Source organism: Choloepus didactylus, chromosome 19 (genome assembly GCF_015220235.1).
Source record: "Choloepus didactylus isolate mChoDid1 chromosome 19, mChoDid1.pri, whole genome shotgun sequence".
Classification (NCBI taxonomy): Eukaryota; Metazoa; Chordata; class Mammalia; order Pilosa; family Megalonychidae; genus Choloepus; species Choloepus didactylus.
This window is the reverse complement of record NC_051325.1, coordinates 54,456,127-54,479,026: the sequence shown is the minus strand read 5'-3', so window position 1 is coordinate 54,479,026 and position 22,900 is coordinate 54,456,127. Positions and strand designations below refer to the sequence as shown.

General features: G+C 48.6%; 1 protein-coding gene across 3 annotated transcripts in view; it reads left to right on the top strand.

Annotated features, from left to right (window-relative positions):
• The window catches only part of NFATC2 (nuclear factor of activated T cells 2), a 150,553-nt gene extending 129,706 nt beyond the window's left edge, over nucleotides 1-20,847 (top strand). For 2 of the 3 annotated variants that reach the window (XM_037810989.1, XM_037810991.1), the window contains exon 10: nucleotides 16,862-20,847. In XM_037810989.1, coding sequence (XP_037666917.1) covers nucleotides 16,862-16,917 — 56 coding nt within the window. In that variant the 3' untranslated portion in view covers nucleotides 16,918-20,847. Of the gene's footprint in view, nucleotides 1-9,642; nucleotides 9,731-16,861 lie in introns of all 3 variants that reach the window. The other variant, XM_037810990.1, reaches the window with a different exon arrangement.
• The last annotated feature ends 2,053 nt before the right edge of the window (nucleotides 20,848-22,900 follow it).

Here is a 22,900-nt window from a genome sequence, read left to right as displayed (position 1 = left end):
CTAAGTTTGTAATCCACCTGGAGTTGAGTTTTGTGTCCAGTATGAAGTAAGGTTCTAATTTCATTATTTTACACGTGGACAACTAGTTGTCCCAGACTATTTATTAAGAAGTCCACCCTTTCCCCATGGACCTGTAATCTATCGATGCCATAAATCTCATTTCCATATAAGTGTGGGCCTCTTTCTGGGCTCTTGGTTGTGTCCCAATGGTTGGTCTGTCCCCAGCTTGTCTTAATTACACACTCAATTACACACATTGTCGTAATTATAACACCCTGTAGGAATTCTTGATTTCTGGTGGTTCAGTCACCCCAGCTTGATCTTCAGAAGTGTCTTGGCTATCTTTGGCTTTTTGCTTTTCTGTATAGCAAAAATGAGAAAAATGAGAGTCAGCTCGTCAGATGCAACAGAATTGCACTGAATCTTTAGGTCAATTTTAGCTCAATTTGGAACAAATGAATTTTGCACAAGTGTTGAGACTTCCTGGGGTTTTCCTGAAGCCTGCTCGAGGCCGTCCTTCATGACAGCACTCAAGAGTGAGCCTCTCCCTTTAGGGGCTGGCTGTCCTTCCCGGCTGGAGACCCTGCGTCATGGGCTGGGGTCTACTGGCAGAGCTTGTAGTGGCCCCACGGCCCTCCTACCCCCACCCTGAGGCCCGACAGCCTTGGCAGATGGATCCTCAGGGCCACAGGGAAGGTTTTAATCAGAAAGGCTGAGCCTCCCGCCTCTAAGCATCTCAGGTTTCCTGAGGACATGCAGCTCTTAAAACTTGCTTCCCGCTAAGGTCTTTTCATGGGCAATTTCAAGCCTTGTCGCAGGTAGCATATGAAAAGCACTCAGCATCGAGACACTGACAAACATAGAAACAATATCTCCTCCTCTGAGTTAGAATGAGTGGGAAATGGAGGTTTAGGGTTCCAGATTCCACCGTCTGGTCCCAACCCCGTTGGCAACACGGTGACAATTTAACATGCCTGCCGGGTGCTCTGGGGATGAGGGCCTTGTGGGACTTCATAGCTGGCTTGAGGGACAAACAGGGCGTCACGAGTCAGAGACTGGCTTGGGGAGATGGTGCGCCAGGCAGATGGACAGGGTGAGCAAAAGCTCAGAGGAGCGCCGTGGTCTTTATGACCGAAAAGTGTGACTCTCACGGTTTCCTCTTGGAATTTGCTCTACAGAAACGGGCATTATGCAACACAATACATTTTGCCACAGTGGAGTCAGCACTGGGTGGCCAGTACTCAGAGGCCATAGTTTATTCATTTGCTTGTTCTTTCATTTAATCATTCATTCATTCAACTGCTATTTGTTGTTCACGGCTGGGCATATTGCATAAAGTTCCCACCCTCACAGAGCTCACAGGCTATGTGAGCAAGACAGTGGTCAAACAAATATAAATGATAAAAGCAGGTAGAGCTAAGTGCTATGAGAAAAGAAAAAGCAGCGTAGGGACATAGAGAGGGTGGAGAGAGAGGAACCCCACTCTCCTAAGCGGAAGCATCTCAGAGGAGGTGATGTTCCAGCAGAGATGAGAGTGGGAGAGCCTTGCAGATCTCTAAGGTGAGCACACCCTGGGTACAGGGTGCAGCCCATGCAAGGCTCTGATGTGTAAACCTGCTCGGCACGTGTGGGGGTCGTGAGTAAGGCTGGTGGGGTGAGGGTGGCGGGGAAAAGGCCATGACCTTCAGTCACAAAGCCCAGAGCCAGGCTGGAGCAGGTAGGTGGTTTCTCCTGAGTCTGTATCCTCAAGACCAGGGTCCAGGCTGGCCAAGACACCGAGGGTGAATGGGGAGGACACTCTTGTGTGAATGCCTCTTGCCCTGGTCACATCGCTTTCATTCTGCCATGTCAGCTCCTGGCCACCTGGATTTCAGACCAGCTCCTGGGGACAGGTCGAAAGCCAGACCTAACTGGGCAAACTCTGCTTAAGTCCAATCAATTAGGGGGTTGTTTCACTCATGCATTCACTCCGTCATCCCTCCTTGAAAATTTTACTCAGCACGTACTATGTGCCCAACTCTGTCTGAAGTGCTAGGGAAATGGTGAGCAAGAGGGACAAGGTCCCTGCTCTCATGGGATGTCTGGGGAGGGGCTGATGTTAAAACATCACGGGCTTCAAGGTGCAAGGGCCTGTGGCCTGACCGTGCTAGTCCCAGCCCCTGGAGCCCATCTCCTTGGTAACCATGTGCGCCCGAAAGGCTTGCCCTTCGGAGTGCACCTGTGGGGTCCACAGGCCCATCATAATTCGAAGTTTCTCTCAATGCTGACTTGTGCTAGCAGATTTTGGGGCATACGTGAGATGATGCACCAGCACCTGGCAAGGGGCCTGTGTTGAAGTTGCCCCTAGAGGTTGCTTCATCTAGCTGGCACACTCGCTGTCCTTTGTCGGGATGAACTGGGCCACCTGCTTCCCGTCTTTCCAGGTGGCATCTGCTCACAGGGTCCTGCAGAACAGCTTCCTCCGCTCCCCTCCTCAGGTTCTGCCCGGGGCCCCTCATGGAGTTGTGGTTGGGGTGCTGAAAGGCAGCATGAGGTCTCATGGTGGAGGAGGGCTTGGGGAGGACGGACAAGGAAGGCGTTTGGGATTAAGTCCCCAGAAAGCCTGTTTGGGGGCGGTGACCTGTCCCACATTGCTTCATCAGAGCAGGAAGCGGGCATGTACCCGGAGGCCAGTTCCAGGCACTCCCGCCGCCTCGGAGCTGGTGCCTTCCTGGCTGCAAGTGCTCGCCTCTCATCTGCCAGCGCCGAGCTCCCCTTCTGGGTAGCGCCTCTCTTCCTACTTGAAACCAAAGCCTCAGAACTGCCCTGTTTACTCATCCCGAGAGCTGAGGGCAGTTTGGGATGCAGCACAGCCTTTTTCTCGTAAGCTCCAGGGTCTTGCTTGTAAGGTGTCTGGGTGACAGGGTGCTGTGCAGACCTGCGACCTGGGGTGGCTTCCGGAGGCCTCGGCTTGCAGAGTGGGGGTGACTCAGAGCGCCGTCCGTGCAGTGCGTGGGGCGGGCTGGGAGGGGCCCCCTCGGCAGGATGTGCAGCCGCATCTCTGCATGCATGCTGACCTCAGCCCCACCCACTCTGAAAATGCAGAAGTAGCACCCACAGTGAAAGTGCTCTGGTAGGAGAAGTGGAGTGATGGTCAAATCAATTCAAGCCGTTAACCCGGTGGTCTCCGTGGCGGGGGCGGCTAATGCGTGTTCATGGTGACAGTAGGAAGAGTCGGAAACACGGCTTTGTTAGCTTGGCACTGCGCCGAGCGCATCCATCTTTGAATGCCTCTCTAGGGTCCACATGGTTATTCCCATTTTATAGATGAGGAAACTGAAGAAACCGAGGCCCAGAGGAGTGAAATGATTGGCACAAGTTCCCTCAGCAAGTGATTCTACACGGGGTGCTTACAGGAAGCCAGGCACTTTTTGGAGCACCCTGCGTATGTGAACTCATTTATTAATGGTCCTTGGGGTACAATTGTTGCCCATCTTTGGTGGAAGAAGGAATGGAGGTGCAGAAAGTTTTGGAGCCTGCATCGAGCCCCACAGTGGGACACAGCCAAGCCAGGATTTTGACCTGAGCTGTCCGGCCCCTCACCAGTGTGTGTCCCTGTGACTCAGGCCCCAGAGTGGGGACCCGTGATCACCCTGTGCAGCTCCCGTGCTGAGCAGCCACCACCATCCGAGACCTAGGGCCTGCCAGACACCTACAGGCTGCACATGGGAGAGGGCTGAGAGGGAGTGGGGTGGGCGCCTGGAAGAACCAGGGGGGCCTCTGAAGCTTGATTGGGGCAGAGGGAGAAGGGGCGTCGGGGTAGCTGCCGCGTCTGCTCCCTGTTCACATCCTGCCCCCGAGTGGCTGTGTGACCTTGGGCAAGTCACTCAACCTCGCTTCCCTTGCTGGCACAGGTCCGCCTGATGAGCATAAACCGAGCTGCTAGGGGAATGTGCTTGTACCGGACAGTGCTTAAGGGACTGCCCAAGTCAGGAGTGACAGCTCTGTGGGTGCATCGCAGGAAGGTGGCAGGCTCGTGGGGACGCTGGGGGTGATGTTTCACACACTTGCATCCGCTCCCTGCTGGATCTTACTTGGAGACATTTGTTAAGACGGAGTCTGGGCCCCGTTCTGACCCTGTGGAATTTCTTTGCAGGCAGCTGGTGGCTCTCTTGCCTGTGGGCCTGGGGATCCCTGGATTTATCTTGCTGTCACTTGCCCTACAGGACCTTGGCTAGACTAGGAAGGTGGAGGCTGTTGCTGTCAGCAATGCCCTCTCCCTGCCTCTTTGCCAGGGGCTGTTGATGGGCAAGTGTGCTGAGGCCTGGGCCCTGCGGGATGGACCCACACTCCCAGGAAGCCCGTCCACGACGGTCATTCCCGGGTCAAACCGGGCTGAGGGACTCGAGAGGAAGGCAGGCAGGCAGGGTTGGAATCTTTTGGGGAGGGGGGAATCAAGACTTAAAATACATGACAGAGCACAAGGAACCGTGGAAGGTAGGGTGAAGCGGACAGGAATGCCTTCTTACGGTATATAGGGTTTGGGTGAGGCCTTGGAAATATGTGCATGTGTGTGCATGCCCTTCTGGTGGGTGGAGGTTGAGGCTGTGAGTTGATGTGTGTGAGAGGCCATAGAATGATCCAGAAGGAGAATCTGAGGGTAAGGTGGGGTCTGGTCTGGAAGATTCAGTAAAATATCCGGTGAATCCTCAACAAGCAGCAAGAGACACACGGGCATTGGGGGGGAAGGGTCTCAGAGCCAGGCTGAGGGTCTTGGACCATGGCCAAGTGCGATTCTGCGACATGATGGAAATGTTTCTTACCGCCCCGGGTTCCACCTGCAGATCCACCTGGGGTGTCTGACCCACCCTCCTCAGGTCTCCATCTCTCATGGGTAAGGAGGATAAACAAACTCAGAGCCTTGAAATAAATGTTTGCCCAATCCCTCCATCCCCCAAAGAGAGAGGAAGATGGCTTCCCAATCAGGTGTTTATTTTATCATCTCATTTGTGGTCAGAGGCTGATTTTTTGGGTTGGATGCTGCTGCGTTTCCAATTCTCAACTGTGTATAGTAACAAGTGCTTTTCTTCTGCTTCTGTTTTGTTAAAAAAGAAGAGCAGTTTTCTCTTTTGTTATTTTGCAGTGCTTGCCATGTAGCCAATTCCTGCCTCTTAGCAGAGGTGTGGGGTCGAGGCCGTGAGGAAACGGCACAGTCACAAGGAAGCCAACTCTGGTCTGTGGAGCATGTGCTCCTGCCTGTGGTCACTGCTTTAGAGCAGTGTGGTTGCTCGATAGGGGAGGTGTCGCTTAGCTGCCGGTGATCAGAAATTCTGCTGAACTGGAGACTGGGGCTGGGCCGATGGGATGAGCTCAGCTCAGGTCTGCTGGGCCCAGTTGCTTAGTCCTTCTCCAAGCCTAGAGAAGGCCCTGGCTGGTTTCTCCCTGAGCAGTAGGCCGATGTGTGAGGGTGGAAAAGTGGAGGGTGGAGAAAGGGTCGCACGCCCCACATCAGCCAGAGCACTGAGGTTTTTGTTGTAGAACTCTCTGTAATTTCCAAAGCTCCATGACACAGAGGCACACAGGTCTCTCCAACCAATTCCACCCCATTGAAGTATGCATGCCTGTGTTCTCACGAGTCTGGAAAGCTAGTTGTATAAATGTTAAGGAGACATTCTTGGGTCTGTATTTTTGTCTATAAGATGCTGCTTGTTGATGCCTTGTGCTTTCATGATCATTGTCAGTGAAATACTTCCACCCTGCATCCTGAATTACCACCTAAATTGAGGACCAGTGGGCTTATTCATCAATTTATGCCTAGGGTTGTAAAAATGCAACATTGCTGTAAATGTCTTCACTGTTCATAGTCTCTTGAAAGGCTAGAAAATGGGGTGGTAATTCGAAGGCCAGAGGCCTCTCTCTCTCTGTCTTCAGGAGTGTTTGTGGAGAGACCCTGAGGTAGCACACGATAAATCCAAATTCTACCTTCTCTTTTGCTGTCCATGCTGATGTTACTAACAACTGACCAGAACGTTCGCACAGATCAGTGGGCCTCACTTCCTGCTGATGTACAGGAAAACAACTGCAGTCCAGGCTGTCGGAGAGGACTGTTTGGGACTGCTCAGACACGTCTGTGTCTCCCATGCTCCCATCTTTCTGCTTTAGGAGACCACACTGTAGACTAATGGACACCTGCCCATGAGCCAGGCCTGTCACCTCGTTTCATCTGCACAGCAGCCTCCCAAAGCAGATGTGTTTATCCCCATTTTGCAGCCGAGGAAACAGGCCCGGCAAGGAGGCCGGGTGGTAGACACGGGCACTCACTGAGCTTTAGCTCCCAGGGCTTCTGCCCAGGGTGTGTTGGTGACCCCATGGGGTGCAGCAGCACTTCCTGAAGCTGATCCTGTAATCAATACTCTAAAAACCCCAATGTGGGTGTGAGGGGGTGGGGATTCATGGGAGCTGATCCCTGAGCACGTCTTTAGCAGGACCTAGAACACAAGTGTTAGCAATACAAGGTATGCTGGGCGGAGTAGCAGCTGCTGCTTTTTGGTCAACAGTTACAAGTTTTTAATACCGTTTTTTTTTTTATATATATTTAAATTTTTTAATTGAAATATATTCACATACCATACAATCATCCAAAGTGTAAAACAATTGTTCACAGTACCATCATATACATTTATATATATATTTTGATTTTAAAAAGATTGGGAAAGTTGGGACAACCCCTCCTAAAAGTAGAAGGACCTCCTCCAAGCTCACAGTCCCAAATGGTTTGCCTGTGGGCTGTGCCACGGGGTATTCGTTGCTGAACTGGCTGTTAGATAGTGTAGTTTGTTTCATGCACATTCTATGAGGTCATTGCCTGGGTTGTTCTCCACTGGTCCCTGGCACAGGCCAAGCACATGGTGACCTATAAATGGATGGCTAAGGAAACAATAGTGATGCTTCTAGCCCAGGAAGAGCTGTTGTGTGTGTTTATGTGTGTGTGTGTGTGTGTGTTTTTTTTTCCAGGAATCTAACATATCACACAGAGCTTTCCCTGGCTATTGGAATAGTGACTGATATATAGCCTCTAAGAAGAGAGCAGATTCTTGTCATAATCTCTATCACCCCATGGATGTGTACATCCAGCTTTTTGTACGATGGCCTCCAGTTGGGAGCCTTGACCTTAACCTCTGTTACAGCCAGGCAGGTGGAGGGTGTGGATGCTGCTTGAAGTCAGACACTCATTCACACCCCAGCTGTGTGACCTTGAACGCGTTGTCTGACCTCTCTGAACCTCAGTGTCTTCTTTTGTAAAGTAGGTGGGATAACAGCACCTGTGTAAGGGGAAGTCCACGGTAGCTGTTCTATGATGGCAGAAGAGTAGAAACTGTGGCATCCGGGATGGGGGTTCAGAATCTCCCTCGGGCCCTGCTCCTCTGAGACTGGGGAGGGCGGTCACTCCCTGGTCTCTGGCCTCCGCCTCTGCCTTGTGATGTGAAGTGAGAACCAGCGGTGCCTCACGGAAAGCCCCCACAGCAGGCCTGGACAGGGTCACTGTTAATCGTTTTAAGCTTGGTTGGGGAAACCACCGACAACTGTCTGCGTAACAGCGACTGTGAGCCCCCAGCAAGCACGTGTGGCCTTGATCCTTGGCTTCCCAAGTGAGAGTCTCTCCCCTGGTTCATGGGGGTGGGGGGTGCCCCCCATTCCTGATGGGCCAAGTCATCCTGGCTGCTCTCAGACAGGTCTCGGGGAGAGAGAGAGAATCCACTGCACAGAAAAAGGATGAGTCCATACGACGTGGCCAGCTTGTCCTGGGGCATCAGTAACAGTTAAAATCAGCAAAGTCAGAAAAAGCAAACTAATAAAAGAGTTTATGAAGTTTTGGTGGTGTAAGTGCTTAGGAGAAAAATAAAGGTGGGGGTAGGACAGAATGTTGGAAAGGGGCTTATAGTGTTAGGGTGGCCCCAAGGAGGCGTCCGGCGGTGGGGGGGGCGGTGGGAGACGAGGCAAGGAGGGTCCCTGTGGTGCAGAGCCTGAGGCCACCGTGTCACAACTGAGTCAAACAGGGCTGACGTGCTCCAATGTGAGTTCCAACAGGATGGCCCTGCTTTGGGGGAGAAACTCAGGAGGCAGGGGGACAGGCGAGGGGGCCATGGCAGTAATCTAGGCAGGAGATGACGGTAGCTGAGACCAGGGTGGTGGCAGCAGAGGTTATTAGGTCCAAGCAATATTTTGAGGATATTTGCATGTGAGTAGACTGTGGGCTGTTGGGGGTGGCCTGAGCAAACAGAAAAGGGGAATGTGCGTTTGCTGTCATGGGAACAAGTCGGAGGGGGGTGCTATTTGGGAGTTGGGGGTAGTGAGGAGCTTGTTTTTGACCATGTTCAGTTTGAGATGCCCAGTAAGCAATCTGAAATTAGATATCTAAGTCTGAAATTCAGGGGACAGTCCAGGCTAAAAATATTAAGTTGGCTATTGTAGGACACAGAAGGTAGTGTAAGGCCCTGAGTGAATTATCTGACAATGCCGCCTCCTCTTGGGTTTGAAACAAGCCAATCTGTAGTAGAGATGGGCAAGTACAATGAGGGCCACAGGGCCTGGAATGGCCTGAAATGTGTGGTCCTTGTTGTGTGTCTGGCAGCTACTAAGGGGAGGCAGGTGGTGGTTTTGTCCCAGGCTGCAGCAGCCCATCACCAACCCCTGAGCCCTGCAGGAGCCCACCATTGGGAAATTCAGGTCTGTAACTGTAGAACTGCTAGAAGATCTCTTTATTATGTAGTCTTTCCCTTGAAGATGAGGTTTCAGGAAGGTCCCACCTCTCCTTGAAAGAGCATTCTGCTTTACCTAACACGGCTAATCATACAGCATCCAATATGAGTTGCATCACGCACCATAAGGAACTAACCTGAGAAAGTATTTCTAAATTAGGTACTCAGAATGGACTCTGGCCTTGTGAGTTGGCCATTCAAAGAAGATTGGAAGGGGGCGGGGGGGGTTGTATTGCTATTATTTAATAAGCCTGTAAAATTGTTCACATTTCACATTTCATTTTTTTAAGTGCCTTCATTGCTCTGATTGGGCAGGGGCTATAAAAACAGTTAACTTTTTTTTTTTGCATTGTCTGAAAAAAAAAAAAACAGGAAGAAAATGTTCAGTCTTAGGACCTCAGTGGTCATGCAAATTCGTATTACTATTAAGGAAACGGGTCAAATTTAGTACAGAAGTCTGAAGATTACATGGTAGCAGAGCCCTGAGTGACGTTCTGATTTTCTTTTGACCCCATCACGAGCCAGCGTTTTGACTACCTTTTTAGTTGGCCGTGAGCCACAGTCCCATGACATACCAGCAGCAGGGCTGTGTGGTCCAGCTCAGAAAAACACAATCTTGCTGATACACTTCGATCTCAGAGGTCCCCATTTATTTATATAAACGAAGGCCCTCATCTTGGTGATTATTACCTGGTGTTTGGTCAATTCTGGCAAAAATGTTAAAATGATACAAAATTTGGGCTTAAACTACAGCCAGAGGGCTGAGTTCTCTCCTGGGTCCTGAGGGGCTGTCAGTTAAGAGATGGCCATTAGATGCATGATATTGGCATGAGTTGGAAGTATAATGGAGGTCAAAGGTGATTTTTTTTCTCTTCTCAAAAATGGTTTTGCACATCTTTTTCAGAGCTGATAGACACACACCTTAGCTGGATACAAAACATATTATGAAACAGAATGACTGTGATCTTTGATCCAAGAAATCAAAGTGAAAGGTAATGGATATTTTCTGCCTCTCCTTTTGTTTTCCAGCTGTGTGTTCCCTTAACGTGGAGTTTTTGTAGAAAAGAAACCTTTATGACCCAAAGGGCCTCTCTCCTCATTTTCCAACCATCCTCACAAGATGCCATTTCCTGCCCTTCAGGGCCAGGCCCCACCACTCCTGAAGTGGACAACCTGGGGACAACTCAGTCTCACCTTCTGAGAGCCTGGGGCTCGAGGTCCGGGTGGGGAGCAGGGGAGATGAGGCACTGGGGTTTTGCATGTTCCTGCAAGGGGCCCACTCCCCCATTCCAGAACTGTCTTACCTGGGAAAACACAGCAATGCTGCTTTCCTCGAGCCAGCACGTGGAGGTTCTGCTCCCACGCTGGACCAGCTCCTCCTTTGCTCTGTGAATTCAGTTAAGTAAGGCTCCCACCATTCTGTGTTGGGGAATGAGACAGTGGGCAGACAAAGTCAGAAAATCTTGGAAGCTACTACTTTGATAACTCCAGATCTCAGGCCCACCAACTTGTAGCTCTCACTCCTCCTGGGGCCTTTCTTGCATATGCTTTATGTGGTGTTAATGCGGTACTCGGTTTCTGGACGTAAAACCGGCTTCTCTAACGGGGACTAGGGCCTAGGTTTTCCCACTGTGCTCACCGAGCCCCTTGCCCAGCTTCAACCAGTAGATCGACGTTGATCAGCTTTGGTTACTGGGCTTCTACTCAGGGGTCTGATAGCTACACTAGATATTGAAATGCAAGTTTCAGGAGGCTCTTTGGGTACCATCAGGTCCATTTGGGACATTGAGGAAGTGAGTTTTCCATTCTGTGCCTCAGCTTCTTAGATGATAATCTCTGCTACCCTGTCCCCCTATGCTGAGATATGAGTGCCCACTACACAGGCACACTTAACCAAACAGCAGCTTTTACTAGTTTTGGGTTGTGCACTACCTCTGTGTCCTCCCAGCTTGCTGGCCCTTGGCTTTCAAGTGGACCCTTCTGTGTAAGTGACAGTGGGGTCATTACATCATGGACCAGAGCCAGAAGTCTTGGGTAGCCTCACTCTGCTGGGCCACTCCGAAAGCCCAATAAAAGTAAACATCATCACCACGCCTGTTAGCACCCACAGTAGACTAGGGGAAGAGGTACCAACACTTCCCAACAGCAGAAGGGATCCCCAACAGCAGTTGTCAAAAACTGTCAGACAACATTTGCTGAACACCCACTGCGGGGCCAGACTCTCCCTAAGGGCTTCACATTTGAGGACTCAGGATGACAAAAACTCAATGGAAGTGTCAGTGGTGAGAGTGTAACCCACTTAGAGATGTCAGGAGAGGGCGTTAGTGTGCTTATTCCCCCCGATGTTAAAACTTGGGAATGCTTCTGACCTGGCAGGCCCCGGGAACTTTGGCGAGTTGGCTCAGAACTTCAGTTTACCCTCTGCCATGGTCGGTTTGCACACCAGCTCTGATCTGCATGGAGTTGGGGGATTTACTGTCACATAACTTTTCAGACTCCACCCACAGCTTTGGGCTACAAAGTGTTCTTTTGTCCTCTTCACTGAGCCTCAGCAGTCTGGCCAGGCCCCTCCAAAGTTCCCGACGCCCTCGGAGCACGCAAGGATGGCTGGGAGAGGATGAAAGGCTGGCAAAGTCACTTAGCAAATGCAGCATAGCCTCGGGAGAAGAGCCTTGTCCTCAGATGACAAATCCAGTCCAGTTTTGAGACAGTCACAGGGGGAAGGCCAGAGGCCAGCTCTCCTCCTTCATCCCCTTCCACACTTGGATGTTTGGTGTGCGGAAAGCAGACCTGGTCCCAAAGAAATAGAGTTTAGGCCCTGGGGCTTTCTCTCGGCTGGGGAGTAGCTTTCCCTGAGAGCATTGCATACGTGTTCTGGCTGACCCATCTTGACGCCCAGCTCTCTCCTCCTGACCCAGGCCTGGGGCTTCAGTGTGAACGCAGCCTTAGCCCTGCAGGATGTCAGAGAAAGGAGTGTGGTGGGGCCTCATACCCTTGACCCGGCTAGAGACTGCGGCTGCCCAATTCCCGCCTACGCTGGAGGAGCAGCCACCGTGGCTGGGTCCAGGCTCTCGTGGGCACTCACGTGGCCTAACCAGATTCTAGAAAACAGGCTTGAGGCTTGGGAGAAAAGCAGAGCAGGGTCTGTCCCCTCCTTCCTGCCTGCTGCTCACAGGCCAAGTCAGCACTTAAGGCAAAACGGCACCTCAAGTATATCTTTGTTTTCTGTATACAGCCCCAAACAGCCTCTTTCCTACAGGCTGAAGTTTGAGAACCCCTGGAAGGGGGAAAAAATGAAGGCAATGCTGGTGTCTGGGCCTTCAAGCAAATCAGAAAATTCTGGGGGCAGGGTGGTCCAGCTGGCCTGAAGGGATGCTAGCAAAACTCAATTCCAGTTTTTAGAATTTAGGCCTCAATCAATCCAGAATTGTTTATTGAACAATTTAGTGAAAAGGCATTGAATTTCCCAGATTGCAATCCCCCAAATGCAATCCCCCAAAAGTAGGCAGAGGAACCTCCTTTATTTTTGTTATATACTAGGGGTTGGCAAAATACGGCCCTCAAGCCAAATCTGGCCCATGGTTTGTTTTTTTTTTCTGGTAAAGTTTTATTGGAACACAGCCCTTCCATTTGTTTGCATATCATCTATGGCTGCTTTTGCACTACAACAACAGAGTTGAGTAGTATCTGGCCCTTTATAGAAAAAGTTTGCCACCCCGTTATAGTCTTTTTATGTCTGCAGCCATTTTTATTAGACTATATTTTCTTATTTATTTGTAACTCCTTTTTATATATATAAATGGCCCTTTGTCATGTTTGTTACAGTAGTACATAATCTATTTCTTTTTGGAGGTTGAAAATTTTATAATTTTTGTATACTTAAGTCTCTCTTTTCCTTTACTGGTTTCAGCTTTAGAAATTTAAAAACCTGCTTTCAAATTGCCCTGAGGTTACAGACAGGTTCAGTGTTTTCATCGCAACTCCTCTCTCTAAGAGTGAAAAAGGGTCAAGAGTGCTTGTGGCAGGCTCACCACTCCCGGCCTCAATTCGGTTCTGAGAAAGCAACACTGGGGCTCCCTTAACCACTCTGCTTAGGACTGTACCTGCTGTTAATGCTGTTAACTGAGCAGAGGCTGCCCTGGCCTTTTCCTGAGCTCACAACAAAAGAAAGGCAATGACTACTGCACTTCACAGTCCCCTCACGGCTGGTGTAGGCCAGAGTATACGGTTAATAAAATGGACCCTGGGTCCAAATCCCAATCCCTTCACCTGCTGTGTCAAGCAACTGCATTTTCCTTTATCCTCATCTATAAAACACAGATGATAATTGTATTATTACTAGGGTTGGCACAAGACTTAAACAGGAGCATTTAGTACAGTGTCTGGCCCATAATCCTTAGTAAACGTGAATGGCTCCTATTCTTTGCAGGGAGAGAAAGGGGTCTGGACAAGTAACAAACTGGCAAACCGTTTGTAAACTGGAAGGCAGAGGAATGCCAGTTTCCCCCAACCAGTTGACCTAGGCTGAGGCTACTTCTCTGGCAGAGTCCTTGTGGTGGGATTTTGACTAAGACACATGCATTAAGCACCCTCTGTGTGCATGGCACTGTGAAGATACAGTGGGGGTGCAGGTGACTCCAGGAACCTGGCACTGGAGGGGCAGGCAAAGTGTTTTGAGAATGCAGTATTTGCTTCTGGAAGAAGGGCACCATGGCATGACTGGGAGAAGGTTTCCTGGAAGAGGTGGTGTTGGAACAGCGGCAGGAAGGGAAGTCAGGATTTGGGCAAAGGACGGTGGGGGGGGATGGTTGCTGCTACTTGGAGAACTGCACACGGCCCAATTTGGAAAGAAGGTGGAGGGAAACATACAGAAGTTGACAGATGCTCAAAACATTTGCTGACTGCCTAAAACGTTGATGGCACGACAGAGGATAGTGGTTCAGCACTCAGACCTCAGGGGCAACCCAGCTCTGCCTGTGTGATGGGAAGTTACTTAGCCCCTCTAGAAGTTTCCGCTTTCTCATTCGTTTATAATGTTATCGAGTGTTCCCTATGTACCGGGGCACCCATGGGAGGCCTGGGGATGTGGGTGGGGGAGGGCGCACACAGCATAGATAGTGAGTTGCAGGAACTGATAACTGAAAGGACAAGGGCACTAGTGTGGCCGGGCTGGGGGTGCCCCCTGCAGATGAGGCAGATGAGGCAGCAGGCAAGGCCTCACAGGGAGACTGCGATTGAGCAGAGGCCTGAAGGAAGTGAGGAAGCTCCTTTAAGTGCAGGGAAAGTGCGATCCTGGCGGAGGGGGGCAGCCGGGCCGGGCCGGAAGCACGTGTGGCTGGAGGGCAGTGAGCGTGGGGGCCGGTGATCACCCTGGGGCAGTGAGGGAGCTTCTGGGGAAGGAGGTGGAGGGTGGCTCAGGCCTGAGTCTCTAGTAAGGGAGACCCTGGGCACCCAGAGGGGCAGAGTGAGGAGGGGGAGACCCACAAGCCGAGGCAGAGGAGGGGACTCGGGTTCCCCTGAGTTAGATGAAGGGAGAGATTTCTTTCTCTTTTCCCTTCCACTCGAGTACGAAGGCTGCAAACCTGGGAGCTGGCGCAGGCAGGAGACGTGGGTCGTGATGAAGTGGTTGAGCAGACCCCCCGGTTTTCAGATGCTGTGGCTGCACAGCAGTTACCAACCCCCCCGGCTAGTGTTTCTGCCCCAGAACTTTCTCCTCCTTGCTTGGGAAGGGAGCAAGCTGAGGTTTCTGAAAGAGAAAGTTCCTACCCAGAGAGGTTCCAGTGAGGTTTGAGTAGGTCTCAAACCCGGGCCTCACTGCACGGCCCCTGCCCAGCAAGCGTGAGGTCTAAATGCACTGTGATGGCTGGCTCTTCCAGACACGATCTTGGTTTCTACCTGAAAATAGCACTCAGAAGGCAGGGCCGTTTTCATCCAAAGGGAGGGAGATGCCATTTCCTTCTGCCTGTGTGAAAAGTTTCCTGACCTCCCATCCTCTAAACTGGCTCCAGCCCCCACCCCACCCCCTTGTTCTGAGAAGGGAAAGGACCCTTTTGTGAGGGTGCCAACTCCTCTGCCTACCAGCTATTTTTAGAAAGTAGAGGCTGTGGAAAGTTTCCATTAAGGATGGCCTCCTCTCGTTTCCTAGGTTGAGAAAACAGGAAGCCCTCCAAAATCCGGGCTTTCAAAAGCTCCCCGTGAAGCTGGACTGGCCCCAGCTTGCCTTGGTGTTCTGCTTTCATTGCTCTGCCTTGACCAGGTCCGCCAGCTTAGCGGGCCCTGCAGGGTGCACAGAAGGGGGTGGTGGTGCAATGCTCCATTCAGTTTCTGGGCACAGTCAGCAGCCGTTTTTGTGTTAGGGCCCACCCCTGGGAGTCTGTACCATGCCTGAGCCACAGAACTGGTTGGCACAGGAGTTAATCTCCTGTGTTCCTATTCATGGATCCATTTGTACCCTTTGGAAGTGTCTGCTGTTCTAATACATTATCAATAATCACCACACCACAAAGGAACACCTGCCATGTGCTGGGCATGAGGATAAGTCCATTCCTTGCACCATCTCATCTAAGCTCCTCAACAACCCTACGAGGTAGACGATGTTTTTATCCACATTTTACATGTGAGGAAACTGAGGCACAGAGCAGTTAAGTCACCAAGGCAAGGTTCACAAAGCGAGGAGGCAGGCCTGCTCCGGGACCTGAACGTCGCCTTGCACGTGCTTTCAGGCGGGCATCTGACGAATGCTGAGCTGTGCCTAGTTGGTTTCTGGTCTGGAAAAACAAGGCCCATCGGTGCCAGGCACAGTTCAGACTCGGACACAAAGCATTCTGATGTTACCAACCAGCAAGGCTGACAGCCAGCGGGCACCGTTCACGGGGGCCGTGCTGAGTGTCCTCAGGTACCTGAATGCCTTACAGCCTCATGCAGAGCCTGAAAGATGCACACCGTTATGATTTCCAGTTTGCAGCTGAAGAAACTGAGGCACAGAGCAGTAAAGCACACGGCTTGTTAGCACGGGAGTTGGGAGTCGACCCTCCTCAAAGCCCTTTGTATTTGCAGTGACTGCTGCCATGGCCGGGCTGGGTTTCTAATGAAAAGCATCTTAGACCTAGAAGGGCCCAGTTTTTCCACCTTTGTAACTTCAGGATAAGGCTAAGATGAGAAAAAGGGAGAAGAGCCTTTGGAGTGAGTTCGGAGTGTCAGGCTAGGAGAGGGAAGATTCCTCAGCCCCTGGGGTGACCTCATCTGCCCCGGGACAGGACGACAAGATCCAACTGCAAAACCGAAGGTGTACACCCACCCCGGGGACCATACGTGCATCCGCCTCGCATTTAGGCTGACTCAGGCAGCCACCGTGTCTTTCCAGGAGCATTGAAGGAGGCCCTTTTACGGGATTCACTCAATATGACATCTCACTGACTTGGGAGAAGGTAGCCAGTGTCTCGGTTTCCTGCTAGGAATTGCACATGTACTCCCGGGGTGGGGATGACTGAACTTCTCTGAGCCCCTCTGAAGACCCTTTCCACTTGCAAAGATCTTTCACTTGATCTTCATCAGTGGGGGGTGGGATTCCTGGTTATGCTGAAGGAGCTAGAAGTTTTATTTAAATTGTTGGCTAGTTCATCTTTGTCTGCAGTGTTCCCAACTTGATCTTTTTTAAGAGCCCCTCTTTTGAGAACCATAGGGATGTTGGAAGGAGGAATGGGGGTTCTGTCAGACAATCATCTGAAAAGGTATTTTCTGGATGTCATAATAATGGGAGTAGTTGGGCACACCCCAGAGAGCCTCAAGTGCATTAAATAAAATACAGGAGAGAAATGTTACACTTGAAACATGTCCTGTCGTCCGACTCCATTTCTGCCACAAAGATTTCAGAGTTATCATTTGGGCAGTTTTCACTAACAAATCCAATCCATAGCCCAAATTATCATCTCCCGGAAAACAAGATGATGATGATGTGGAAAGGCATTTATGTTAAAAATTGTCAAATGTATTATGATAAAGAACAAAAAACTATTTTAGAAAAATAGCTCGATTGCTTTTGGTTCTGGAAAGCTAACCTAACAGTGTTTTTGGTGCCTTCTCACTTGCCCCTCTCCTCTCTCTTTCTCTGTTTTCTTTTGTAGTCAATGAAATTATCAGGAAGGAGTTTTCAGGACCTCCTGCCAGAAATCAGACGTAGAAGAAGCCATTAGCAAGACACCTTCCGTACCTGACCCCTGGAGCCTTCCACTGCCCCCCACCTTCTGTTTCCTTTACTGTACATCTCCTGACTCGGAGCCCACACGTGGAACAATGTGTTGGCGCAAAGCGGACTCGATTAAGGAGCTCGCCACCTCTCTCTGTAAACACCAGAGAGCACACTCTTCCTTTTTATTTTTGTCTTAAACCCCAAAGAGCATCCCAGTTGACCTTAATGGTGTTCCATCCAGTCATTAAGTGCCTGCTGACTGAAAACCCATTCCAAACAAGACAGCCACTACTCACCCGAAAACCGAGTGACTGGAGCGTGGTGGGTAGGGCTGGGTGGGGATGCAGGATGTGGGTGCTGTGATTAAACCCCACCCCTTGCACTCGTTTTTCCAGGTCCCAGATACAGCTTCTGTACCTTTTGAAGGAAGGGAGTTCTCAAACCAAGCAACCAAAGCAACGTGGCCCCCAAGTCTGGCTTATGGGCCGAAGAACCCCCAATCACTCTCAGTAAAAAGAGAAGCTGGGCCATCATCCTTAGGGAGGCTTGTTCCCTGCCACCACTGGGCCACAGCTAAAGCTTTAGTTTTGAATTCTCTCATTCCCAAACAAAGCTATCCAGCCAACGTGATATCACCTGTTAAAACTTCTCGGCATTAAGTTATGACACCTGTACATGTGTTATATTTCTTTTCTTTCTTTTTTTTTTCTCCTGCTTCAAAAAGCTGGCAAAGACCGCTAGCTGTCTAGTCGTCCCGGCCAGCTGCTTTCACCCCCGCAACACGTGGTCAGTGCTAACGCAGTTTCCAGGGACTGGAGAAGTTAACCAAGGCTACAGCTAGCAAGCGCCATCAGCTGCAAATCTACAACCTAATGGCTTTCCAAGCCCCACCCCCTCTCGCTTTCTTCCTAAAAGTGAGAGCGCTTCTCCATAAAATAGAAGAATCTTAAGCATGTGCAATGAATTTTGAGGAGGACTGGCAGATGGACTAAAACAACCAAAAAAAATAAGTGCAGATATTTTTTAAGTAAAATGGTCAGTAAATGAGGCAATTGGCAGGCCCGAGTACTTGTCTAAGTGGGTTCCACCAAGAGAGCACAAATAGGCTGAATTCCTTCTCTGCCCTACACTCAAGAAGTGGGACAGCAAAGCTCAGGCTTTGGCCCCAAGTTCATTGGTTATTTGGACCTGAACCCATTTTAATCTGCTCTCAGAGTGCTGGCCGGAAGACCCGTCTGTGTGAGCTGCCTCAGCACACGCACATGCTGCCAGACGCAGATCCGCTCACACTCCTGTCCTTCGTTTGAATCAGCTCTGCTCAGACAAGTCGTACATTGTGTGTGTGTTTTACCCCCCAATTGTTTCTCTCCACAGAGCGTGCAGTGGCAGTGGTGTCCACCAAGTCTTCCTCTATTAGTGCTATTTTTGCAAACAGTTCTTGTCGGGTGGGTTTTTATCTCACAGATGCTCTGCTGTTTGCATTTATTGCTGACATCCCAGGATAAGCTTGGGGTTCATCTCCAGTCATCCCACCATTTCCCCAGCAATCAATCACAAAGTGTGAGATATCCCTAGCACTCTTCAAAAGACGGTGCACAGAGTGATTTCTCTCTTGGGGCTCTTAAGGAGAGAATCATGGAGGTTAAACACTGAGGGTTCTCTAATTCCTGGCTAGTGAGTTAAGTTATCCCAAATCAAAACCTTCTTGAGCGCTAGGCCAGGAGCTTAGAACTAGTAACCACAGCCTGGTGGGTTTAGCGCTCCAAATAGAGGAGAGAATGCACCCACTTGTCTGTAACCTTTTGCTCAATATCTGGCATATGTCTTCCCCAACAACAGGGGACCTCTCCTCCAGCCACCCCAAGCACAGTTAATAAAAATCCCCTTTTCAACAAGTAGAATGCCAAGAAGTTGTTGACCGCTACTGAAGAGCTACTGGGATGCTCAACTCTTCCTAATGAACAAAGAATGTTCCTTATACAACAAGCAGCTTTACCTAAACAATTTTCTCTCCAGCCATTCTGACTTCACTGGGGAAGAATTAAGAGTGTTTGGTGAGTGATTTGTTCTCACTCGACATGGCCAGGAGCCATATTTGCACATGAGGGAATTTGGCCTTTCCTCAGTTATCTGAATGTTTTACCCAAGTGCCTTCCTGCTATTGTAGCAAAGTAGCTCAGCTTCATTGTCTACGGGGTGAAAAAGGACTAATGCATTTTCCATCAGTCTTCTAACCATGTTAGTTAAAAGGGCCTCCTGGTGGCTCAAACTTCTGTACATATATATGTACGTGTCTGTATGATACATACACAAGTCCTCTTTCTCTAAGACTTCTTAGCTGGATATTATAGGAAGCACTTTCATAAACAACTGTACAACTGTACCAAATAGCAAAGGAAAGAAATACAAGCATTAGTCTTGAGTCATAAACAGGCAAGAGAAAGTGTATTAGGAATCGACAGCTATCAGGAAAGGTTTGTCAGTTACAAATGTGCCAGGAGGAAATTTTGCCACGAGTTAATAGCTCATACTTTCAGGATGGGAAGAGGCAATATAGATCCTCTAAGAGAACGAGCAAGTAAGGGTGTCCAAATGGTGAAGATGGTTGTGTTGCACGTGTTTTAGAAGGATCTCAGTTAAGAAAAGATTTGCACTTGCTGCATCGGCGTTAATGTAAATAGGTAGCACGTCCGGCAGAAATTACCATGTTGCTGAATGTAGTGTATTTCCAAAGTTTGCAAGTCTTCCTGTAATTGTACAAAAATACTGCTGCTTGATAATATATAATAGCAACCCAAATTAATTAGTATGTTATTAAATTTTATTTTCTTATCTGTATTTTATGCTTTTTAACCTGTCCTCAAAATATTGCACCCGTTGGAATTAGAAGATATTTATAAATGGCCAGAAATTGTTTTTCAAGTGTTCTTTTTTTACATACATGTTGATGGTTTTTCACTGATGTATTCTTGAAAATTTGTTAATCATTCCCCAACCCATCCCCAGAAAAAAACAACTCAGAGCCTGGTTGTCAGTCATCTGTCTCCTAGAAGAAAGCACTTCAGGAGAAAGGAGGAGGATGCTTTGCTGGAGAAGGAATGAAGCCGATTTCCTTCAATGCTGAGCCTGCATCTCGTCACTTGAGGAGAACTGTGTTGTACAGTGTCTATATCTCCAAAATAAGTGATCTAGAAGATGATTTTGATTTTTTTGAAAACTGTTTATTGTAATGGGATTCAAAAAGAATTTAAGTTCAAAGAATCCTAAATGTCTAAAGAGCCGACCAAATCCAAATCCTGGTAGATAATCATCAGATGCATTATCCAAAGGATGGAATCAGCATAGACAGAGGCTAGGATTAATTGAGTGGCTTCCTTCTATGAATTGAGAAGTACTGATGGAGCATTTCTTGTTTACATCCAGTGGCCAAGAAATCCATCTTAGCAAACCAGCTGTGGCCAGCACGGGAGCTGTCATATTTAGACAGATCAGAAGCTGATATGTTCTAATTGTTACTCTGGACTTCAAGTAAGGCTGAGTTTTTGACATGAAAACACATACACACACACACACACACACACACACACACTTTCTAAGAACTTTCTATTGTTTCAAATTGAAAACATGTCGGGGTCCAGTTAACAACCTTGTTCATTTCCAGTTTACAAGAGGCACGTGGCTTTTGAAGTTCTTAACAAGCTGGGGTAACAATCCTCAAACTCATTTTCTGGAGATACAGCCCTTTAACACCAGCATTCTAAGCTCAGGTCTCCTAGACTTGGGAGTTTGAGCACCGAGTCTCATGGAACCAAACCAGCTAATTGAACTACAAGTGTTTTCCTGCATTCAAACTAGATGCTAAAAAAAAAAAAAAAAAAAAAGAACCACATAAAACTGTGATCAGAATCATCAATTTCCCCCTGCTTTCACAAGTGCCTTGAGCGATAGCCAACATTGCTTAACTCTGTTTAAAAAACAAACCTTGCTGGTCACTGACGAGACAGAGATGCTCCCTGAGCAAGCTGTTTCTGAAAATGAGATGAGGAGTCTTGACTTTGACAGACTGCCTTTCTGCTGCTGCTGGCAGTCTAGACTAAACTCCACCTGCTTCTTTCAGGGTTTGGATGAAATCGATGCACACGGTGCTGTTTCAATCAGAGCAGGGGCTGCAGAGTCCTGACTGGCCGAGCAAACAGGGTCTGGGGCTGTTGGGACCACACGCTTAGCTTCCTGCATAACTGGTCCAAGGACCTCACTTACCCCACTGCCTCGACAGCCCTCAGAGGGGAGAAACCAATGCCGGCGTCCCATCCTGGCTCTTCAACGAAGTAGAAGAAGCTTCTCCAATGGGGTGGTGCTGGAGGGCTTAGGTTTTGAAAATCCTGACTGCTAAAGGCATTTGAATACATCACATTCCTATGCAAACCATTTTTAATCTCCAGTTTAATGTAGTTTTTATTTTTGCTATATGTAAAGTATTTTTATACGGCTTGTATCATGATAGTTTAGCAATAAAAAGTTGAAAGCAACATCTCCTTTTGTGTATCTTCTTTTCTGGGGAGACTGTTCAAATATCACCATTAGGACCTTTTTGGGGGGCACGTAACACATATACATTTACTCCTCATCACAGCCCTAGGAGGTAGGTACTGTCCCATTTTATATAACACTGGGGCACAGAAGCCTCTTGTCCCAGATCATGGAGCCAAGATGTCAGCCTGCGTCTGTCCACGTCTCTCCCTGCTCTCTCCATTACTGCGTGCTGCACTCTGCACCTCGAGAACTCTTTTGAAGTAGCATCCAGGTAAAGTAGGTTTATAATATCCATCTTAGAGCAGCTCTTAGAGGGTCCTAAGGGTCTTTATTATCAGTCAACTGGGCTGAGCAGGTCACTTGGAAAACAAAAGCAATCCTCGTTGCTTGAACATTTTGCAAAATTTCATGGTAAAAAAAAGTGGTTTTTAACATCAAACCCAAAAACAATATTAGATGTTGTAAAATACTAGATTTTTTTCCTCCTTAAAGCAGCTTTTTTTCTCTATAGCTAAAGCATCTAAGAGGTTTGGAAATAACTTTTATTTTTTAAATCTTAGGGTTGTTTAAATTCATCCTACCCTTTACTGTTGCACTTAGACCCCAATCAAACAGGCCCCGCCATTAGCCCCTGTGCCTCGAGACACCCCTGCTCTCTGAGTGCCCTCCTGGGAGCTGTATAACCCATCCCCAGCCAGCACCTGGAATATGAGCAGGGTGTCTCATGCCCAGACAGGGCCTACGAGGGTTCCCGTCGCTGGAAGCACCTACCTTGAAATTTCCTTAGTCACTGTCTGAAAACCTTATACTGCTTTCCTGAATGGAAAACCAGACCCACTATGAGCAATAGGATAAAACTATACAGCTATAGTTTTAAACTATAATTTTAAAAAGATTTAAAATTAAAATTTAATTTAAAATTAAAATTTAAAATTAAGTGTTTGTTCCACCCTTGTATGTGAACTACACTTGGCAAATACAATCACAGCCTGTACCTCAGTTTCCCCAGATGAAAAATGAGGATAATAGTCCCCACCTCACAAAAGTGTCAAGTGCTTAATAAATGTTGGCTTTTGGTACAATATTCCATTTTTTAGCAAAGAAATTTGAGACCAATTTCATCCCAAGTCTTGACTGTATTTTCCCAATACCTGGGACAAACATTCAGAACTCTGACAATGGAGTTTGGATTTTTCTAACTGGGCCATCAAAACCAGAAACTTGAACGCATCCAATTTAAATCCTGAAATTAAAGGGAACCACATACTGTGGCATCCAACTTCTCAGCACTGGAGGGCTTTGCTAGGAATTTACAAGCCTGAAAATGTTCCTTGCTACAACCTCAGCATAGTGTAGTTTTGCTTCAAAGGAGTAGAGATAGAACCCTACTTGAGTAACAACTGGGAATTTAAGAAGTAATAAGGGTTACAGGAGAAAACCC